Source organism: Physcomitrium patens, chromosome 22 (assembly GCF_059467195.1).
Source record: "Physcomitrium patens ecotype Gransden chromosome 22, ASM5946719v1, whole genome shotgun sequence".
NCBI classification, from domain to species: domain Eukaryota; kingdom Viridiplantae; phylum Streptophyta; class Bryopsida; order Funariales; family Funariaceae; genus Physcomitrium; species Physcomitrium patens.
This window is the reverse complement of record NC_143431.1, coordinates 4,559,571-4,580,541: the sequence shown is the minus strand read 5'-3', so window position 1 is coordinate 4,580,541 and position 20,971 is coordinate 4,559,571. Positions and strand designations below refer to the sequence as shown.

At 32.3% G+C, this 20,971-nt stretch overlaps 1 protein-coding gene across 1 annotated transcript; it reads left to right on the top strand.

Moving 5' to 3' along the window:
- Positions 1-15,602: 15,602 nt before the first annotated feature.
- LOC112275164 (DELLA protein 1) lies at positions 15,603-20,745 on the top strand. The gene is made up of 3 exons (XM_073530322.2): positions 15,603-16,606; positions 17,674-17,754; positions 18,578-20,745. Exon 3 carries the CDS (start codon positions 18,653-18,655, stop codon positions 20,309-20,311), a length of 1,659 nt encoding a protein of 552 aa, XP_073386423.1. The 5' UTR covers positions 15,603-16,606; positions 17,674-17,754; positions 18,578-18,652; the 3' UTR covers positions 20,312-20,745.
- The last annotated feature ends 226 nt before the right edge of the window (positions 20,746-20,971 follow it).

The window sequence follows — 20,971 nt, the reverse complement described above, 5'->3', positions numbered from 1 at the left end:
TTGAATTCCGATCTGAGAACCGTACAAGTGGACCTCAACGTTACTATAATTCAATAGCAACACCAACACCTCTTCAACACATACATTCGGAAGTAGAGGATATGCAAATTGATGCAGTACGTTTCAAACCTCTTACTGAGCAAGAAAAGACTCGTCGTCGTCAAGAAGGATTATGTTTATATTGTGGAGAACCAAAGCACACTACTCAACATTGTCCAAACAAATGACTCAAACACAAAATGAGGAGTATGGCTGTGAAAGAAGATAATATGTCGGAAAACGAGTTCTATTCTCTCCTCAGAGCCCTCTCCTAGTTTTACATTAAATGTTATTTTAGGACCTAAACATTACAAAGTCTCTGCCTTGTTAGATTCAGGAGCCTCAGCGTGTTTTTTAGATGAAGAATTTACTAAAAGACATAGCATATCTTTAGTAAAGAAAACTAAACCTGTTCATGTAGAAGTCATAGATGGTCGTCCATTGTCTTGTGGAGATATTACTCATGAAACCCTTCCTATAGAAGTAATAATCAATAGTCATAATAATTTTGTAGTATTTAATATCATTAGATCTTCCTCTAATCCAATCATTTTAGGTTTATCGTGGTTAGAAAAATACAACCCTCAAATAGACTAGATTTCTCGAACTCTTACTTTCTCTAAAAGTATAACTAACAGTGTAGTTAAGCAAGTAGAGAGTCATAAGTCCAGTTCAATTAAACCCGTATTTATAGGTGCAAAAGCTTTCTTGCATGCTGCTATGAAAGAATCACCATACATTTTTTATGCTACACCCATTTCTACTGGTAAAAAAACTTCAAGTGGCATTCTAAGTCAATATCAAGAATTTCAAGATGTATTTGAAAAAAAGAATGCGGATACACTCCCGGAACATCGTCCCTATGATTGCTCAATTGACCTTCAAGAAGGAGCATAACCGCCATTCGGACCAATCTATAGTTTATCACAAAATGAGTTGGCTAAACTCAAGGAGTATATTGAAGAAAATCTAGTCAAGAATTTCATACGCCATTCTAAATCTCCGGCAGGAGCTCCAAATCTATTTGTAAAGAAAAAAGATGGATCATTGCGGATGTGTGTTGATTATCGAGGACTCAACAAGATTACCATCAAAAACAAGTATTTACTACCTTTAATATCCGGACTTCTTGATCAGTTGAATCAAACTAAGATCTATACAAAAATAGATCTTCGGGGAGCATACAATCTAGTATGCATCAAAGAAGGAGATGAATGGAAGACTGCGTTTCGAACTAGGTATGGACATTTTGAATACAACGTCATGCCTTTTGGACTTACAAATGCACCAACAGCTTTTCAACATCTAATGAATGATATTTTTGGAGAGTTTCTGGACGATTTTGTAGTATGTTATCTAGACGACATCTTGATCTATTCTAAGAATCTAAAAGAACATGAACTTCATGTTCGTCGTGTGTTACAAAAATTAAGAGATGCAGGATTCTATGCCAAGATAGAAAAGTGTGTATTTCATACTACTCAAGTCGATTTCTTAGGTTACATCATTTCAAATGATGGACTTATGATGGATCCTAAAAAAGTTCAAACTATTATAGACTGGAAGATCCCAAAAATAGTAAGAGATGTCCAATATTTTTTGGGGTTTGCCAACTACTATCGGATCTTCATCAAAGACTTCTCTCGAGTTATAGCTCCACTTACACGTTTGACTTCTAAAGACAAACTCCAATGGAATCAAGAAGCGGAAGTTGCTTTTGAATCTTTGAAGACAATATTTGTTTCTGCACCAATCTAGTATCGTGTTGATTTTTCCAAAGCACTATTTATGGAAACAGATGCATCGAACTTTGCTCTGGGTGCGGTTTTATCACAAATGGGAATAGATGACAAACTTCATCCAGTAGCCTTTCATTCAAGAAAATTCTCAGCAGCAGAAATCAATTATGAGATCCATGATAAAGAACTTCTTGCAATTGTGGATTCTTTTCAAGAATGGCATCATTATCTAGAAGGCGCTTCTAGTCCAGTCACCATATATACAGATCACAAGAACTTCGAATATTTTATGTGAGCACCTGTATTAAATCATTGCCAAGCTCGTTGGAGCATGTCTTTATCAAGATTCGAGTTCATCATCACTTATCGGCCAAAAAAACAACAAGGTTTATCCGATGCCTTGTTTAGACGTTCTTATCTTGCACCAAAAGAAGGAGATGCAGCTTTTGAGCAACAAAGAACGGTTCTCTTGAAGCTGGAGGAATTTCATCTTCGAGCAATAAAATCAACATTGACTGTTGATTTAACTTTTCTTAAGCAAGTCCAGTTAAGTATGTCTTCAGATCTTCTTGTTCATGATATCAAGAACAATTCTTCTAAATCTCATGATCCATCTAAATTTGAATTCAAGAACAACCTACTCTATTTCGAAGGACGCCTATATGTTCCAAAAGGAGAAGCACGTTTACGTGTTCTTCAAGCTCGTCACGACTTCCCAGCAGCAGGACATTTCGGATATAATAAGACTTTGGAGCTGATATCTAGGGATTTTTGGTGGCCTCAAATGTGGAAAGCAGTTAAAGATTTTGTACAATCATGTGATATTTGCTCAAGATCGAAAACTCCTCGTCATCGACCTTTTGGACTTCTTCAGCCATTACCCATTCCAGAACAACCATGGTCTTCTGTTTCTATGGACTTCATCACGGATCTTCCAATCTCAAGTTCTTATGACTCTATATTCGTGATAGTAGATCATTTTATCAAGATGGCATATTTTGTACAAAATCTATCACAGGTGAAGAAACAGCTAAGCTCTTTCTTGACAATATCTATCGCTATCATGGATTACCCAAGGATATTATATCAGATAGGGGAACTCAATTTGTATGAAGATTTTGCGGACTCTTTTCTAGATTCTTAAAGTGGATATAAAACTATCTTCGGCATTCCATCCTCAAACTGATGGACAAACGGAGCGTGTTAATCAAGTTTTGGAGCAATATTTAAGTTATATCATTAATTACCAACAAGATGATTGGGCAATTCTTTTGCCATTGGCAGAGTTTGCTTACAATAACACGATACACTCTTCTACAAAACAAACACCTTTCTTTGCTAATTATGGTTATCATCCACGACTTGATACTTTTGACTTTTCAAAAGTTGATAATCCTGCTACGAAAGATTTGGCAATTCATTTATCAGAGCTACATGCAACGATGAAGGCACTGTTAAAAGAGGCTGAAGAACAACAAAAGACCAATGCGGATGTCTATCGAAAAGAACAACCATCATTCGTCTTGGGTGATAAGGTATGGCTACTTTGTCGCAATATCAAGACCACTCGTCTTTGTGATAAGTTGGACTATTGAAGGCTGGGACCATTTTCTATTTCTGTACAAATCAATCCAGTTGCATATCGTTTAGATCTACCAGAGTCAATGAAAATCCATCCAGTATTCCACGTGTCTCTTCTTGAACCATACAAGATAGTGGACATACCAAGAAGATGACAAGCTCCACCTCATCTTATAGAAGTGGACAATAACGAGAGTTTGAAGTAGAAGAAGTCTTAGATTCAAGGCGGCGCCAAAATAAATTAGAATATCTTATCCATTGGCACGGATATGGTATTAATGAACGCACATGGGAGCCAATAAAGAATCTTGCAAATGCAGCAAAGGCGGTGGAGGCTTTTCATTGACGACATCCATCAAAATCAAGATGAAAACTTTCTTTATAAAAGAAACAACATCTACGCAAGATAACATTCTACTTTCAATTCTTGTTCGTAGCTTTGTTGTAGTAGTGGCGCTCAAGAGATGGAGAACCAACAACCAGCGGATTCAACTCAAGAGCCTTCATTTGCTCACCTTCACAATTTGGGAAGGGACTCCGGATGTTTGGTAATTTTGCTAGAGGTAGGAACAACTCCTGATGGTGTTCCAAATATTCTATTCGAAGGAAGTTACAAAGGCCTCAACAATGATCAAATAACTGGGTAGTCTTTCCGCCCTGGTATGGGACACTACCGATGGTTGAGAGGCCCTATCAATCATCTTTGAAGAGAACAGAGATCAGAGATCAGAGTATGTGGCGAATACAATTCGTCGCATCATAGATTTCTTCTACATATGATGACCGCTCCTCGTGGAACTCGTACCTAGAAGGGGGGGTAATGTCACGGCCATAATCTTGTAAACTAATAATTACATATAAAAATAGATAGAAATAAGTAAAAATAAATAAAAGTAAGTTAATTCTATAATATTTAATATAAAAGCTTCCTAGAAACTTCCTAGATGCTACTTTGACTTCATAGGTGTCTTTAATTGACTTTTTGGATTAGAAACGTGGTCAACAAGTTGGCCATGTGCCACACATGTTGTTAGCTTGAAGATCAAGCTAACTATGTAGCCCACACGTTGAAAAACTTGCCTTGTAAGTCAAAGCATGTGCCCTACAAAGTCAACACATATTGGAGGTCCTATAGAACGTCGCCACGTAGCTCTTAGTTAGATAGTATATATAGAAACAAGAGTGAAGGCTTCTTCACTCTTGTCAACTCTTTTCTTGCTTCTAGTCTAGTTTCAAGGGTCTCTAGTTTTCTTGTCTTTTGGCAATAGCCATTCCAGTTTCTCTTTCAATATATATACTTGTTTATATATATTTTGTTACCTCTCTTTGAGTGAAGGCTCACTTGTCTGAATGGTTTTTTCATCGAATTCTTATCCTTGACAGTTTTATTTTATAAGTAGAAGTTAAAACAGATTTGCTATTATTGTAAATATTCATAAGCTTGTCAATATTCTAAGAGTAGAAATTTCATACATCATCAAATGTCAATCCAGAAAAGTATTATTCTTATCCCTATGGATGAAGTTTAGAATCTATGCCAAGATGTTATGTAATTGAAGGAAGCAAATAGATTGACCTGACAACCAAATTTAAGAAGTCTTGCTTGTATAAATATGAGAAAGTCAAGGATTAGTATGTCTAAGAATTTTGATGGAAGAAGATTAAAATTTTGAGGATTTTTGCAGCAAATCAAGCTCTATTTAAAATTGCATCTTTTCAAATATCTTCATGGATTTACTCATGTTGCATTCATAGATGTATTTTTACCTAAAAGTGTTTTCTTATAGTTTGAATCTTTGATGGAAATAGATTCATGATTCTTTTATGATTTGAATTCATTTCTAAAGAAAATTTACAACCACATTTAGAGAAAGTGATTAAAAAGGAATAGTAGAGGCCAAGTTGTTATTTTTATACCAAGGTTCATAATCAGCGACCATATATGAAAATCAATTCCAAAACCTTACTTGTAGTATGGATTGGAAAAAACAGCCCTTATTAATCAATTTTGATATGGATTGAAGGATAATATCATAAATTTGTTATTGATAATGCCAAAAGCAAAATCTTTGAAACAATTTATTGTTCAAGCCATTACATGCAATAATTAATTTTATGAAAGATATTAAGAATAAATATTTGGCTAGAGAAGGATAAGTCAAGTAATGACAGTAGCTCCCAAGTTTTTTGAAATTTATTTATTAAGGCTAAAATCAATGCAAATTGATAGAGTACATTTTAAACTATTCATTGAATAGAAAAAGATTTGACATTGTTAAGAGGATTTGTGCCTATATTGTAGAAAAATTAAGCATATTCTTTAATATTATCCAAAGAAAAAATAAAATTAAAAAATAAAGAACACAATTGCTATAGTAGATAATGTATTGAAAAATAAGTTTTTCCAATTATAATAGAGACAATGCTATTGGAATCATGTGCAACATCTAATAAAGATCCTATTCTGTATTCAAATCCATCACTTTGTTTTATAATAGATATATATTTAGGACATAAAAATAATAAAAAATTTACTTAGTTAAATTCAAGAGCATTAGCTTATATTATAGATGAATATTTTACTAAAAAATAAGATATATTTTTAGTTAAGAAAACTAAACTTGTATATGTAGAAGTCATAGATGGTCATTCATTATCTTTTTGAAATGTTAACTATGAGATAATTTTTTTAGATGTAGCAATTAAAGATCATAATAGTGTAATAATATTTAGTATATTAAGATCTCCTTCCAATCAAGTTATTTTAGGACTATCATGGTTAAAAAAATATAACCCTCAGATAGATTAGATTTCTTATAATCTTAAATTTTTTTGTAGCTTTATCCAAAAATCCATTAGTCAAATAGAAATATATAAGTTTAATATATCCAAAATTTTATTAGTAAATACAAAAGCTTTTATGCATGTAACAAATGAAGGATCATCTTTTATTATATATATGCTACATCCATTTTTAATGGTTGAAAGACGTTAAGTGGTATCTCTAGCAATTGTTAAGATTTTCAAGATATTTTTGAAAATAAGAACAAAGATATTTTTTCAAAACATCGATCCTATTATTATTCAATTGATCTTTAAAAAGGATCTCAATCACCATTTGGATCAATTTATAACTTATTGCATAATAAATTGGTTGTACAACATGAATATATTAACAAGAATTTAGCTAAAAACTTTATACTCTATTGAAATGTTAGAGCTTCTATCTTGTTTATAGGAAAAAATGATGGATCTTTATGGATATTCATAGATTACCAAGGACTTAATAAGATCACCATCAAAAATAGGTATTCTTTACATTTAATTTTAAGATTATTTAACCAATTCAATAAAACAAAGATCTATACAAAAATAGATATATGACAAGTATAAAATTTGGTCTACAACAAAAATAGAGATGAATAGAAGATTATTTTTTGAATTAGGTATGAGCATTTTGAATATAATATCATACCTTTTGGACTCACAAATGCACCAACTGCTTTTTAACATCATATAAATGGTATTTTTTGTAAATTTTTGATGATTTTCTTATCTATTATATATTGACATCATAATCTATTCCATGAATACATAAGAATATGAACCTCATATTTTTTGTGTATTACAAAAACTTATAAATACATGATTATATATTAAGATAAAAAGTATATATTCTATATTATTCAAATTGACTTTTTAGGATACATTACTTTTAATAAAAGCCTTATGATAGATCTTAAGAAGATCTTGACTATTATAGATAAAAAGATTCTAAAAACAATAAGAGATGTGTAATATTTTTTGAAATTTATTAATTATAATCAAATATTTATCAAATTTTTTTATCAATTTGTAATTCTACTTACACATTTGACTTGTAAAGACAAACTTGAGTGGAGTAAAAAAGTCAAAATATTATTTGATGCTTTGAATAAAAAAATTATTTTTGCACCAATCTTATATTTCATTGATTTCTTCAAGGTATTTTTTTCTATTCAAATAGATGCATCAAAATTTTGCTATGAGTATAATTTTGTCAAAAATGGGAATAGATGACAATCTCTACTCAATAGCTTATTATTTTAAGAAAATTTTAGCAATAGAGATTAATTATAAAATGCACAATAATTATTTTTTTATAATTGTGGATTCTTTTTAAAAGGCACTTTTAATCCACTCATTATATATATGGATCATAAAAACCTCAAATTTTTTATGTTAGTATGTGTATTGAATTGTCGCTAAAATTATTTAAACATATTATTATTAAAATTTGATTTCAAGATCACATATTGATTGAAAAAATAACAAGATTTATCAAATGTACTTTTTAGATATTTTTAACTTATATTAAAAAAATAAATGAAATTTTTGATCAACAAAGAATAATTGCCTTGAAGTCCAAGAAATTTCAATGTGTTGTTTCAATGTAAATGGCTATCGCAAGAAACAACCTCAATTCAATATAGGTAACAAGGTATGATTACTTTGTTGTAATATTAAGGCTATTTGATATTGTAACAAGTTGGATTATCATAGGCTTGAATCCTTTCCTGTTTGTGAATGAATTAATTTAATTATTTATCAATTATATCTATTTAAGTCAATGAAGATCCACCAAGTCTTTTATATATCTCTTCTCGAGCCATATAAAATAATAGATATTAGAGAAAGACAACAAGTGCCATTTCTTCTTATAGAAATGGATAATAATGAAGTGTTTAAAGTCAAAGAAGTCTTAAATTCAAGGCAATGCTGAAATAGGTTTGAATATTTTATTCATTAGCGTGGATATGATATAAGCAAATACACATGAGAATCAGTTAAAAATCTTAAAAATACAACAAAAGAGATTGATACTTTTTATTGACAATATCAATCAAAACCAAGATGAAGAATAATAAATCTTTGCTATGAAAGAATTATAGTTTAGGAAACATTACATTCAATCTTTTTTTTTTATTTATAATTTTTATATATTTGTGATGCTAAAAGAGATAAAGAATTAATAGCCAAGAAATTCATCTTAAGAGCCATTGTTTGCTGACTTATCAGATAAGAAATTTCAATTATCATAGCGTTAAAGTCGACATAATTAAAATGAATATTTTAAGAATAGCATGTTTTTCCTTGAATAGATGATGAAATACAACACACTTGATATCATGACCTTAAAAGAAACTTTTGATGTTTAGTGATTTTATTGAAAATAAAAACGACTCTTAATGGTATTACAAATGTTTTATTTGAAGAAAGTTACAAAGGCCTCAATAATGATTAAATAATAGAGTGAACTTTTGGACTTAGACTGGAACATTATTGATAGCTGAGAGGACCTACTAGCTATCTTTGTAGGGAATAACAATCAAAGTATGTAGCAAATATAATTTGTCACATCTTAAACTTCATCAATATGAGATCATCACTCTTTGTGGATTTCATTTTTAGAAGGAAGGATGATATTACAAACATATTTATTCTAATAATTATTTAAATAATATGCTAAAGTAGAAGTAAGTAAAAGTATATTAATTCATTCATATCTTTTAGAAAAGCTTCTTAGAAGCTTTATAAATGCAATTTTGTCTTTATACATGTTAATAGATCATTGATAAGTTAAAAACTTGGCCAACAAGTTAGCCACATATCATATGTATTAATAACTTGTGGTATAAGTTAACAATATAGCACACATATAAAAAACTTGCCTTGTATGTTAAGACATGTGTCTCATAAAGTAAATACATGTTGAAGGTCCTATAAAATATTGCCACATAACTCTTAGGTAGATAGTATATATAATAGCAAAAGTAAAGCATTTTTCACTCCTATCAACTGCTTTCTTGTTTTTAGTCTAGTTTCAAGAGTTGCTAGATTTCTAGTCTTTGGCAATAGCCATTCTAGTTTCTTTTTGAGTATATATATACTTTCTTACTATCTTTTTGTCATTTCTATTTCATACTTATTTTATCTATTTATGTATCTTCTTTTGGATTCTTGTTCTTGATACCTCCTCCTTTCTTCCATTCTATGTACTTTATTTCAAATCTCTTTTATTTTTGTTTCAAATGTTTGTTCTTTATTTATTTATTTATTTTTATAATTATTATAAATAAAATAATAACCTTAAAAAAAGTTGTTATTTATAAAATTATTTTATAACTAAAATATTATTGATGTTGTATTGCAATCATTTAATTGTAATTAAAATATTATATATTTTGTTTTAATCTCAAGACTATTAGATAACTTTATTGTGATATATGTACATATAGAATGTAAAATATTTTAATTAAAATTTAAAATATGTAATTCTTTCAAAAGAGACATTATGTGTAAAATACATGGCTAAAGGCTTTGTAATTCATAGTTGATATTTTATGTACGAAACTTGAATTTTTAAAAATGTTGTACATTATTTTATATAAAATGGGAGTAAAGACAAGAAATGAGTGCTAGGAAAGGCGACATGGGGGAGGGAAGGGAGAGTTTGAAACAAAGGATGGAGAATAGGAGAAAGGTAGGTTGTTTCAAAGGATTGGAAACAAAGATTAGGAGATTGAGGACTAAAAATAAGAAACATGGATTAAAATAGAGATAAGGAATAAATTGAATTGATCATGAGGTGGAAATGAAGGTGTGGCATTAACAAAGTGGAGATGTGGCTTTAACAACTTCTTAATTTTAATATGAATTAAACTTTGAATCAAATAATAATTGATAAATAGTTATTATATTATTCTTTGAATGCTTTACTTGATGAAAAATATATACATACGAAATTATAAAAAATTATATTAATTTTTAATTTCTTAATGTATTTTTTCTAAAAGAATGTATAGTAACATTATTTTTTAAGTAGCATCTAATTCAAAACTCTGATAAAGTACAACTAAATGAATGATAGAAATTCGGTTCAAAGAGACCAGGTTTTATAACAGTATTAATTTTTTGACTATAAAAAATCTGGAGTAAATATATCCTGTTTATACTAGTTTTTTTTTTTTTTTTTTTTTTTTTTTTTTCTTTCTTTCTTTCTTTCTTTCTTTCTCTTTAAAAATTAACGTAATAAATCAAATTACTTAGTAAAAAAAATTTCTTGTAATATTTACATATAAATATTTAGTATATCGATGTGATAATCTTTTAATATTTTTTACTCTTAGATAATAGCCTTTAATATGTAAAAACGATACTTTTGGAAATAGATCAAAATACTATTTTATAGATCCAAAAATGAATTCCAGTATAATCTTAAATCTTCATGTAAATAAAAATTACTTCTAAAAAGTATCATAATCTTATTATTGGAACCAAATTTAAATGTCACATCAACATTAAAATGTTATTATAGATTTCAATCTACAATCCATGTTTCATAGTAAGTTGATAATATCTTCATAGTAAGATAATATTTAGACTCTACTGAATAAAATCAAAAATAAAATCTTCTTATTTCATGTTTTGATTTTTGATTTTATTCATTTTATTCTAAATCATCACCAGATACATTTTATCCTATAAACTTTTGTAATTTCAAAAGAAATATCACATTTTATATCAACTTATACTTTCATATAGAAAATTTAATATTAGATATTAGAGAAAAAATGAATTATGCTGCTTGAATTAATTATTTTAATTTTGGATTTGGTTGTTTATTTATGGATTGATTTTTTTATAAAATAATATATCTATATCTATATATATATATATATTTGTGTGTGTGTGTGTATATGTACTTGAAATATACTATGTGTAATTTCTTTGATAAGAATTTTTTATTCCATATTTTTGTATAATGTTTTTATAATTTTTTTTTAAAAAAACTATACAATAAAATTATTAGAATAGAGTATTAAATAGCTAAATAAAATAAATCGCTAAAATTCATGATTATTATTATTTAGTACACAACAAAAAAAGGAAGAAAGAAAAAAATTATATGACAAAGTTACAAAATTATATTTTTTTAATTCAATTTATAACTATAATTATTAGTTTAAACATATTTTAATAATTCTATTTTTGGAAATTTCTATGATTCCTCACATGTGATAAGATTATATAAATTTATACTATAGTTTGTTAAGTTTAAATATTTTTGGAATTCAATCTTTTAGATTTGGTAATGTTAAGATTTAGTTAAAAATATTATTAGAAATGTATATATGATTGGGAAAAAAAATATAACATTCTAAATGGAATTTATAATAAATAAATTTGCTTTGTATTTCGAATATATCTTCAAAAAAAATATTGTGCAAGTAATAAGGTTAAATTTTTTAAAAAATCTCAAATGTTTTATTATAACCATGGTAACGAACAATTTATTTTTGACAAATTTTGGTATTCATATAGATTATACAAAATATAAGGATCTATTTATAATAGTTTTATTTATATTCCCATATGTATGCATACAAAATTGGAGTTTATAATTAAAAAATTTACATTTAAAAAAACATTATATGCGAAAAAAGACTTGTACTATTTTGTAAAATAATATTGTTATAATTCAGTGTACATACTTAGATGCTATGTCTATATATATATATATATATAGATAGATAGATAGATAGATATAAATATATTTAATAATTAATAAATAAATTTAATTTTACTTAATAATTTATTTTATTTTATTAACTGTAAAAGTATTTTATTTAATTTATGTATTTGAATGTTTGAATAAATTAAAACATATATATTTTTTTTTGGTATCTTAAGCCTTCTTTATTTTTCATGGATGTAAATCCCAAGATTAATTTTAACATGTGTTTGAAATTTTACAAATAACATCATCAAAAAAAAGTATTAAAATTAAAAAATAAATAATATAAAATTTGATATTATATTGTAATAATATCTTCATTTTTTGTAATTTTTATTTTAAATAAATATGATTATTCTTCAAAATGTGGGCCATTCTAAGATTTTTGCATTGAAGCTTGAAAAGAGATAGGCTAGTAGTATATAATTTTAGTCTTTGTATTATTATATTTAGTATCAAAGTAACATATGATTTATAAGTAGGAATACCTTTTGTTATGGTCTTTTGTGCTTTCTTAATGTTAAAAGAAATAGACAGTTAGAAAAAAATTGGAGTATTAACAATTGATACATCTCTATCATACAAATAAATTAATTTAACATAATGTCTTGTAACAACATATTTTTTACAGTAAAATTTTAGAAAAGTTGTACCAAATTCAAATCGACCATATTTTTTATTTTTTATTTTTAGCTTAAAAATAAGATAGCACTTTAGTACATTTTCCAAAAGCTATGGTAAGAATTTAATGCAGAAATATATTAATCTCATCCTTAATAATATGCAGAAAAAAATTACATAGACTATTATATATATATATATATATATATATATATGTGTGTGTGTGTGTTTCTATTATTATACTAATTGCTATTTGAAAATATAATATATAGTAATGTGATCATATTATGAATGTTGGCACCCATCAGATTTAGTCATATGGGATAATTACATGATTTTTTTTTAATTACATGATTCTTAAAATTACATTAAAAAATTATCTAATTTTATTCCTTCAACATTATTCAAAAGAATGATATTAAAATTTATTTAAATAATAATAATAATAATAATTTTAAAAATTATTCGATTTTTTATTTTTTGAATAAATTAAAAAAAACATATATATATATATATATATATATTGTAAAGCCATAACAACCTTTAATCCACCACTTTCCACTTTTATTCAATGTCTTTTAAGCTAATCAAATTTTCTTACTTGAATGCTTTTCAAAATATTTAATTGAATATAATTTTTAATTCAAATAGAAAACTAAAGATTTTTTTTGAATGGGTGGAAAATTTGAGTAAAGTTAGCAAAATATTCTACATATATATAGTACAAAAAAAATATTATAAAGTACACTTGTTGTAATGCTTAAGCAAATACTATTTAATTTTTAAATAAAAAATAATTTAGGTTGTGTTTAATTAATGGAATTAAAATTTTATTGGCTTTAAAATTTTTTTTTTTATATACATAACTGGTATTAATTACATAAACCGTCTTAAAATTTGGCAATCCTTAAACATTATAGTTTGTTTAATTTATTTATTTTAACCTAAATAAAATATTATCTAGTATCACCAAAAACATACCAATTTTGCTATAACCTATTCATTCAACATGTAACTATTAATTTACAAACTAGAGAACTATGTTTTGTTATTTGAAAAATTTAACAATTCAATACCTATGTATAAATATTAAAATAAATAATATGTGTATTTAAAATTAGACGTTTTTATATTATATATATATATATATATATATATATATATATATGTAAAAATGTTTCCAAGTTATTTTGAAATATTATTCATACAACTCATTTCATAGTGATATTAATAAATAAATAAATAAATAAAAATTCCAAATATACTTTAAAAGTTATTTTTTTATAGGATTAATTTCTTTTTAGTTGAACACACTAGAATATATATATATATATATATATATATATATATACATTTATAAATTAATAGAAAAAATGATCTTTTTCTAATTGATAATAAATAGTGTTTAACTTGATATTTTTTGTATATTTGTAAATTATTTAATTATGTGTGTGTAACATATTATCTTCATATCATTTTTTTTAAATATATATTTTTCGTAAATTTAGGATAAAAAGGTCTAAAATGCTTCAACATTTACTATTATCAAGTTTGTATTTCACCTTCTCTTATATACTCATTCCAACAATTGTCTTAAAATGTTTCTATCAATTAAGATTGAAAAATCTTCATGAAAATAGAATAAAACAAGGTTGTTAGTGGTTTTAAATCTTCAAACACAATGAGTTACCTAAACTTGATTGATTTATGAACTAAAAGAAAATAATCCTCAGTTGATTCTGTATTCATAATATTATGATTTATAATTTACTTATTTTTAACAAAGAAAAGGTTATGGGCCACACATTTTTACCACCTTAGGTATTAACTAAATTATTTTTATTATTTCTATTAAGAACTATCATTTTATTAAGAATAAATATTTTAACTATGCAAAATCAAAGTCACAAAAGCCAATGGATAGTTTGCTATGCAATTTATTTTGAATGATTGCTAAAATTAAATTAAAACTCACAATTATAAAGGAAAAGATGTTGTAATATTTGGATATTCATGGGAATGACATATGACCTGCATTTTTTTTGGACAAAAACACACAATAATATTAAACATATTAAAGATATTATATTATATTATATTAAAGAATTAATTCTACAGGGAAAAAGGAGGGAGAAGGTGCATTTTAGAGCATGTATGAGAATAATGATATAGAAAGTATAGTAGTGTTTGTATACATATAAGAGGAGGATATTGATAAGAGATATAGTATGTGTTGATATTGGTAATAGGGGGTATTATAAAAGCAGGGTTCAAGCATATATGGAAAGAGAAGCACTACCACCATCAAGCAAGCAACCAAGAGGAGGAGGAGGAGGAGGAGAGAGGAACTGAGAGTTGCACTCACATGTATATCCACACACACACACAGTCACATACATGATAACCAGAGTGAGTGAGTGAGTGAGTGAGTAGTTTCCATTGAAGAAGATGGGACAGGGACTGGGACTGTTAGTTTAATTGTTTGTTTGTTCCTCTTTCTCCCCCACCCCTCTCTCTCTCTCTCTTAAGGATCATACATACATACATACATCTCACCCACTCACTCACTTACACCACCATCACCAATCAACACACTCACATGTCGTACAACAAAGCAATCCCCCCCTCCCCCTCTACAACTTTAAAGTGAAAATTGACCAAGGGTAGGGTATCAGAAGAGAGCCACCCAAATAGGAGAGAGAGAGAGTAATAATATCATGTGGAAGGTAAAAAGAAGGAGAAAGACAAAGGAAAGGGAAGGAAGGAAGGAAGGAAAGAAAGGAAAGGAAAGGAGGGAGGTAAAGAAGAAAGAGGAAGAGAAAGAAGAAGAAGCAGAAGAAGAGCGGGAATGCAGCGGGGTATCGTAAAATTAAAATAAAGACAACGACGAAAGCAATATTATGAGGATGATTACGACCCATCGGGAGATCGGCACCTCATCTTTCCTTCTGTTTCCATTCCTTTCCATTGAGGGGTAAGTCTCAATCCCGTCCCGTCCCCACCCCCCCCCCCCCCCCCCCCCCCTCGCCTCCCTGTCCGAATCGGACCCTTCTTCCTTCTTCTTCCGCTTCTTCGTCTGCTAGCTTTGCCTTGCCTTGCCTTGAACAAAAGGGGAGTAGTCACGAGAGAGAGAAAGAGAGAGAGAGTGAGTGAGTGAGAGTGGGTTTTGGAGAGGCGATGCTGGAAGATCACTTCCTCGTCCCCAACACACACACACACACTAGAAGAAATTCCTTCACCCCCTTTTGTGTCTCTGGGTGTAATTCCGCCTCTTCCGACTTACTTCCTTCCTTCCTTCCTTCCCTCCTCCTCCTCCTCCTCCTCCGCGCACCTTCACTGCATTCCATCGCTGACGGCGCCCAGGTTGATTATTAGTTCCATAGCGTCCTATGAATCTTTTGGATGCGTGACCAGGAGAGAGGGAGGGAGAGGGAGGGAGACAGAGAGAGCGAGGAAAAGAGGTAGCGAGAGAGAGAGAGAGAGAGAGAGAGAGAGAGGAAGTGCTCTGTTCGTAGGTTACCGAGCTCGAGAGAGGCTTGTGTATTCGAAACGGTTGAGCATCGTTTTCCTGTGCTTTAGATCCACGGGTTCATTCGGGCTTGAGGAGAGAATCTCTTACTTTGTAATTGAGGGCAGTGATATATATATATATATATATATATATATTTATGCGAGTTGTGTGAATGGTAGAGTGTAAAGTGTCGGATGTGATTTCGCGAATTGGTTGCCACTTTGCTAGGCGGGGTGCAGACTGGCCTCTTTTTAACTAACTTTGTGTGAAATGTAGCCCTGGTGTAGATTTCAGTAGTGGTAGTTGAATTCACCGGTTTAATTTTATCATTTTCGTTTGCCGTTGCTGTAGAAGAGGTCGTTAGATAGCTGCCGGAGTGATCGGGTCGGAGAGAATTTTTGAATTTCGGGGTGTTGGTACGGTGTTGCGGTTGACTTGTCGCGCGGGTGGAATTTCGGAGGTCTTGGGGGGCGGTGGTGTGAATTCGTGAGGGAGGCACAGGTCTTGGCTCATGCGGCTCTGCAGTGAGTCCACACTGACTCGCGCCTGGCTTTCACGGTAGGTGGCCGACCACTCAGGTCGTTATCACCTTCTCTAGACTAAACCACTGCAGTCGGATTCTTAACAAGGTTGTGTTCAGAGACTTGGCACACGTTGGCTTTTCTTCCCTGTTGTGTCATTTAAATCTTGTAAGCTAGTTACGCTTACGGAACGTCATATCTATGCATGAGGCACGGGAAGCTTTCTGTGTTTAATATACTAAGCCGTGGGATATGCTGTTGGCAGCACTGATCATTACTAGAGTAAAGTTTAGCTCCATCGATTACTGCGGTAGGTACGAAGAGGTTTCTCGCTTCTCTTGGTTTGTAGATGGGCAATCGATCCCTTCTTTCAGATTAATAGACAATCGCCTGTATTAATGAAGTGGCACGAGGCACGAGCACAACGAAGGCGTCTTTGATTATTTGGTACATTCAGTTTATTCAGAAATACGTTGTCTAGTGTTGTTTACTGTATTAACAGGACTTTAGATAACCTCGTCATCCTGCGTACTTGGAAACGAGGCAGCAGCCATGGACAACCCCTTACAACTACGAAGTACCTTGTTTTTCTTCAGGAGAAAGCAATATGTGTCTCTAGAGAGGATTGGATGTCGAGGAACAAGAGGACAATCATTCTGTCAGTTTTGGTCTCTCTGTAGAAATCTCATTCTCGACAGGCCAGTAATTCAGTGATAATTAAGGGACTTCAGAATTTCCGTGTTTCACTCCCATTCCGTAATTTTTCGTTTAGAAGGTCACTTTGTCCCAAGTTTCTTTAGCATACGATACCATTTACTTGTTTCAACCCGAGCTGGGAAACGCTTTGTTCAGACAATTTGGTTGTTGCTAGCTGACGTATATGTCGAACCGGTGCTACCCTTGTTAATCCGAGGCCCTTACCGACTTCGTCTGAGGAAGACTGGGTCAAATTGTTATAGCTGGTCACTTCTAGCAGTTTAAGACATAGTTCAAAAAATGGGTTTATAATCAATTCATTAACGATGTGGTTCGTTAACAAGGTTTAGATTCGAGACGGAATAATCCAGTTGGTTTGCTGACGTGAAATCGTGTTCTTTGGCACAGGACGCAAATCATCTGAACGATGACAGCATGCAGCCGGAAAAGCGCCTGGCAGTCTGTCCGCTTCTCCTGGAGAACAACGCGGTCCTTCTCATTTCCTCATCTTCAAGGATGCTTTCAGAATTTTCTATCATGTGACTATTTTATATGTTTACCATAAGCTAACGATGAACGAACTTGAATCACATGGTATGCTGAAGCTAGATCAGTGCACGCAGATGGTTATTAGTGGATTGCAACTCAAATCAGATTTTTTTCTAAAACCTTGAGCTCACACGTATGATCAGCTGGTTTCAGCTTGTATTTTTGGACATTCATTCCATAGCATTCTATGATACACGCTATGCTGCGTGAACTCAGTTCCTGAGGCTCCTGTGGAATGTAGGTCGTAATCCTAGTAATACTGTTGTTTTTTAGTACTCTCCAAATACTCTGGTTTGGTTCATAATTTAAGCTTACTCTCAGACAGATTTTCAACAAATAGTATTTGGAAGTATCTTCCTCTCAATAGTTCGTGCTTCTAACGCAGTTCTGATAAGACTTGACGTTAGCTTTGTCAACTTGTCAATTTCATTTGGATCAGTACTCATTTCTTTCTCGAAATCAGGCAGCCTAGTTACGATAGGATGTATCCGGACCTTCGTAGTTGATGTTTCGATAGATTTCTACATTTTAGTATGTTTGGTACTTAGCTTGCTGCTCCATGTCAGAATGTAGCTTCTTGTTGTAATGGTGAGAATAACAGCCTTTGTAGTAGAATACCAGCATGTAGTGTATTCCTGATGGAGATATTGACAAATTATGACAGTCCGCGGTTCATTCACCGGTTGAAAGAAATGCATCAAGCACGGTTATGATGCAAATGGATGAGGATGTGCTTAATTTTTTTCACCTTCGGGGCTTGCAGGATTTTCCATCGATGATCTTGCTGAATTAGAGCAGTGGAATTGCAACCTGAGAGTGCACTGACAAAGAATTGTAGATGGCATATCAGTACTATCCAGGTAGCACTCGCTATGAGGCTACGGGCGGAGCTCTTGTTGATGGGCAATTCAGGCATGCGAATTTCATGCAACCGTCGGACCTAGTGCAGCATTTAGAGCAGCTCCACAGCGTTCTAGGAACAGTATCTCAAGATTCACCGAATATTCCTGCTCATCACACGTTGGACGCTGGGGCACAAACAAGTAACAATCGCACTAGTGATCTGGCCGGGTGGATTGACGGCATGATTGATGAGCTTTCTTTCAACAACGCCGGTACCATGGCTGCGCCGCAACAGCGAAGCCTTACAGAAGATTCTCTCCACCAAAATGAACTTGAGGCCAGCTCTAGCCATGATTCATCACTGGATACTGGCTCCTCCCGGCTTCCAACTCTGCACTACCAGAATACACCCGCTGTTGGGAACAATTTTTTAGCAACTCCTCAAAATGATGCATCACAATTAAATGCAAATCGTGCCACCGGAGCAGTGTTAGAACAACAACCAAGCCCGATGGGAGAGGATGAGGACAACGGCGTTCGGCTGGTACATTCTTTATTGGCATGTGCGGAATCTATCCAGCGAGGGAACCTCAACCTAGCGGAACAGACTCTCCGTCGGATCCAGCTGCTTAGCTTGCCACCGGGTCCAATGGGCAAAGTAGCCACCCACTTCATCGATGCTTTGACCTGTAGAATTTATGGAGTCGCCTTCTCAAGCGGCAACAATGTCGGTTCTAATCAGTCAGATTCTCTCTCTGAGTTGTTGCACTTTCACTTCTATGAAACATGCCCGTATCTTAAATTCGCACACTTTACGGCCAACCAAGCCATCCTCGAAGCTTTCGCAGGGCAGAAGCAGGTTCACGTGATAGATTTCAATCTTATGCATGGATTACAGTGGCCGGCTTTGATCCAGGCCCTTGCCCTTCGGCCGGGTGGTCCTCCTCGTCTGCGCCTAACTGGCATTGGGCCGCCACAATCGGGAGGAAGCGATGTGTTGCAGGAGATTGGCATGAAGTTGGCTCAATTAGCAGAAACCGTCAAGGTAGAATTCGAATTTCGGGGTGTAGTTGCTGTGAAGCTTGATGATATCAAGCCGTGGATGCTTCAGATATGTCATGGCGAAGCAGTTGCAGTGAATTCCGTATTTCAACTGCACAAGCTTCTGTACTCCGCTGGATCAGTAATCCCCATCGACGAGGTTCTTCGTTCGGCCCGGGCATTGAAGCCTAAAATTTTCACCATTGTTGAACACGAGGCTAACCACAATCAACCTTCCTTTCTGGGCAGGTTCACGGAGGCCTTGCATTATTATTCAACCATGTTCGACTCACTGGAAGCATGCAGCTTGCCTTCCGACAGCAGCGAACAAGTTCTTGCCGAGATGTACCTCGGCCGGGAAATTAACAACATTGTGGCTTGTGAAGATGCAGCACGTGTTGAGCGGCATGAGAACCTAGTTCAATGGCAGATGCGTATGTTGAAGGCAGGGTACCGGCCGATCCAACTAGGCTTGAACGCGTTCAAACAGGCGAGCATGTTGCTCACTATGTTCTCTGGCGATGGTTATCGGGTTGAAGAAAAACTGGGCTGCTTGACTCTTGGTTGGCACACGCGGCCTCTGATCTCTGCCTCTGCATGGCAATGTGCATGACCAAACCAAGATTTGATCGACACAGCGAATTGATCTCCATTCTCAGTAACAAACATGTATTCATCCCTGCTTTCTATGCGGTCCCATGATTGAACGAGCATACAACACTCAAAGTTCTCTTGTGCAGCTCCTTCATAAGGCCCACACTGCAGTTACTGGACCAAGTAAGTCCGGCTAGTGTTCGTGGTCAGTACATAGTTTCATTGTTCCGCCCTATAAATGAATCAATTCTATCACGTACTTGAGAAAGAACTCAAATGTTACGTGAGGTTGCAATTGAGATCAACACAACCTCATCAGTTGATGTTCATGTAGCATAAGAATCTGTGGTAGATCATCCAGGCAGGCTTTGAAAAAAATGTATTTTATTAGCGGTGATGTGCATGACATCACCAGTGATCTGTGAAGTGGAATTGATATGCAATTCTGTACAACCCGGCTCCTTTCATCTTTGGCTACATCATGAGTGCCTGAAGCTGTTCATTAACTCACCACAAGTTAAACCGATGCTTTTGTCGCCCTAACTCTGGAAAACATTGCTGCAATCAACAGATCTTTTCGAGGTCGTGCTTCGATGGAGTATGAATAACGATGGAGTTGGTGTGAGCTCCCAACCATCTGTCGACCTCAGTCCTGCGGGCTTCCCAGAAAGGCTCCCTC

Coding starts and splice junctions, on each gene's coding strand:
- LOC112275164 (XM_073530322.2), top strand. CDS start 18,653: ATGGCATATCAGTACTATCCAGGTAGCACTCGCTATGAGGCTACGGGC.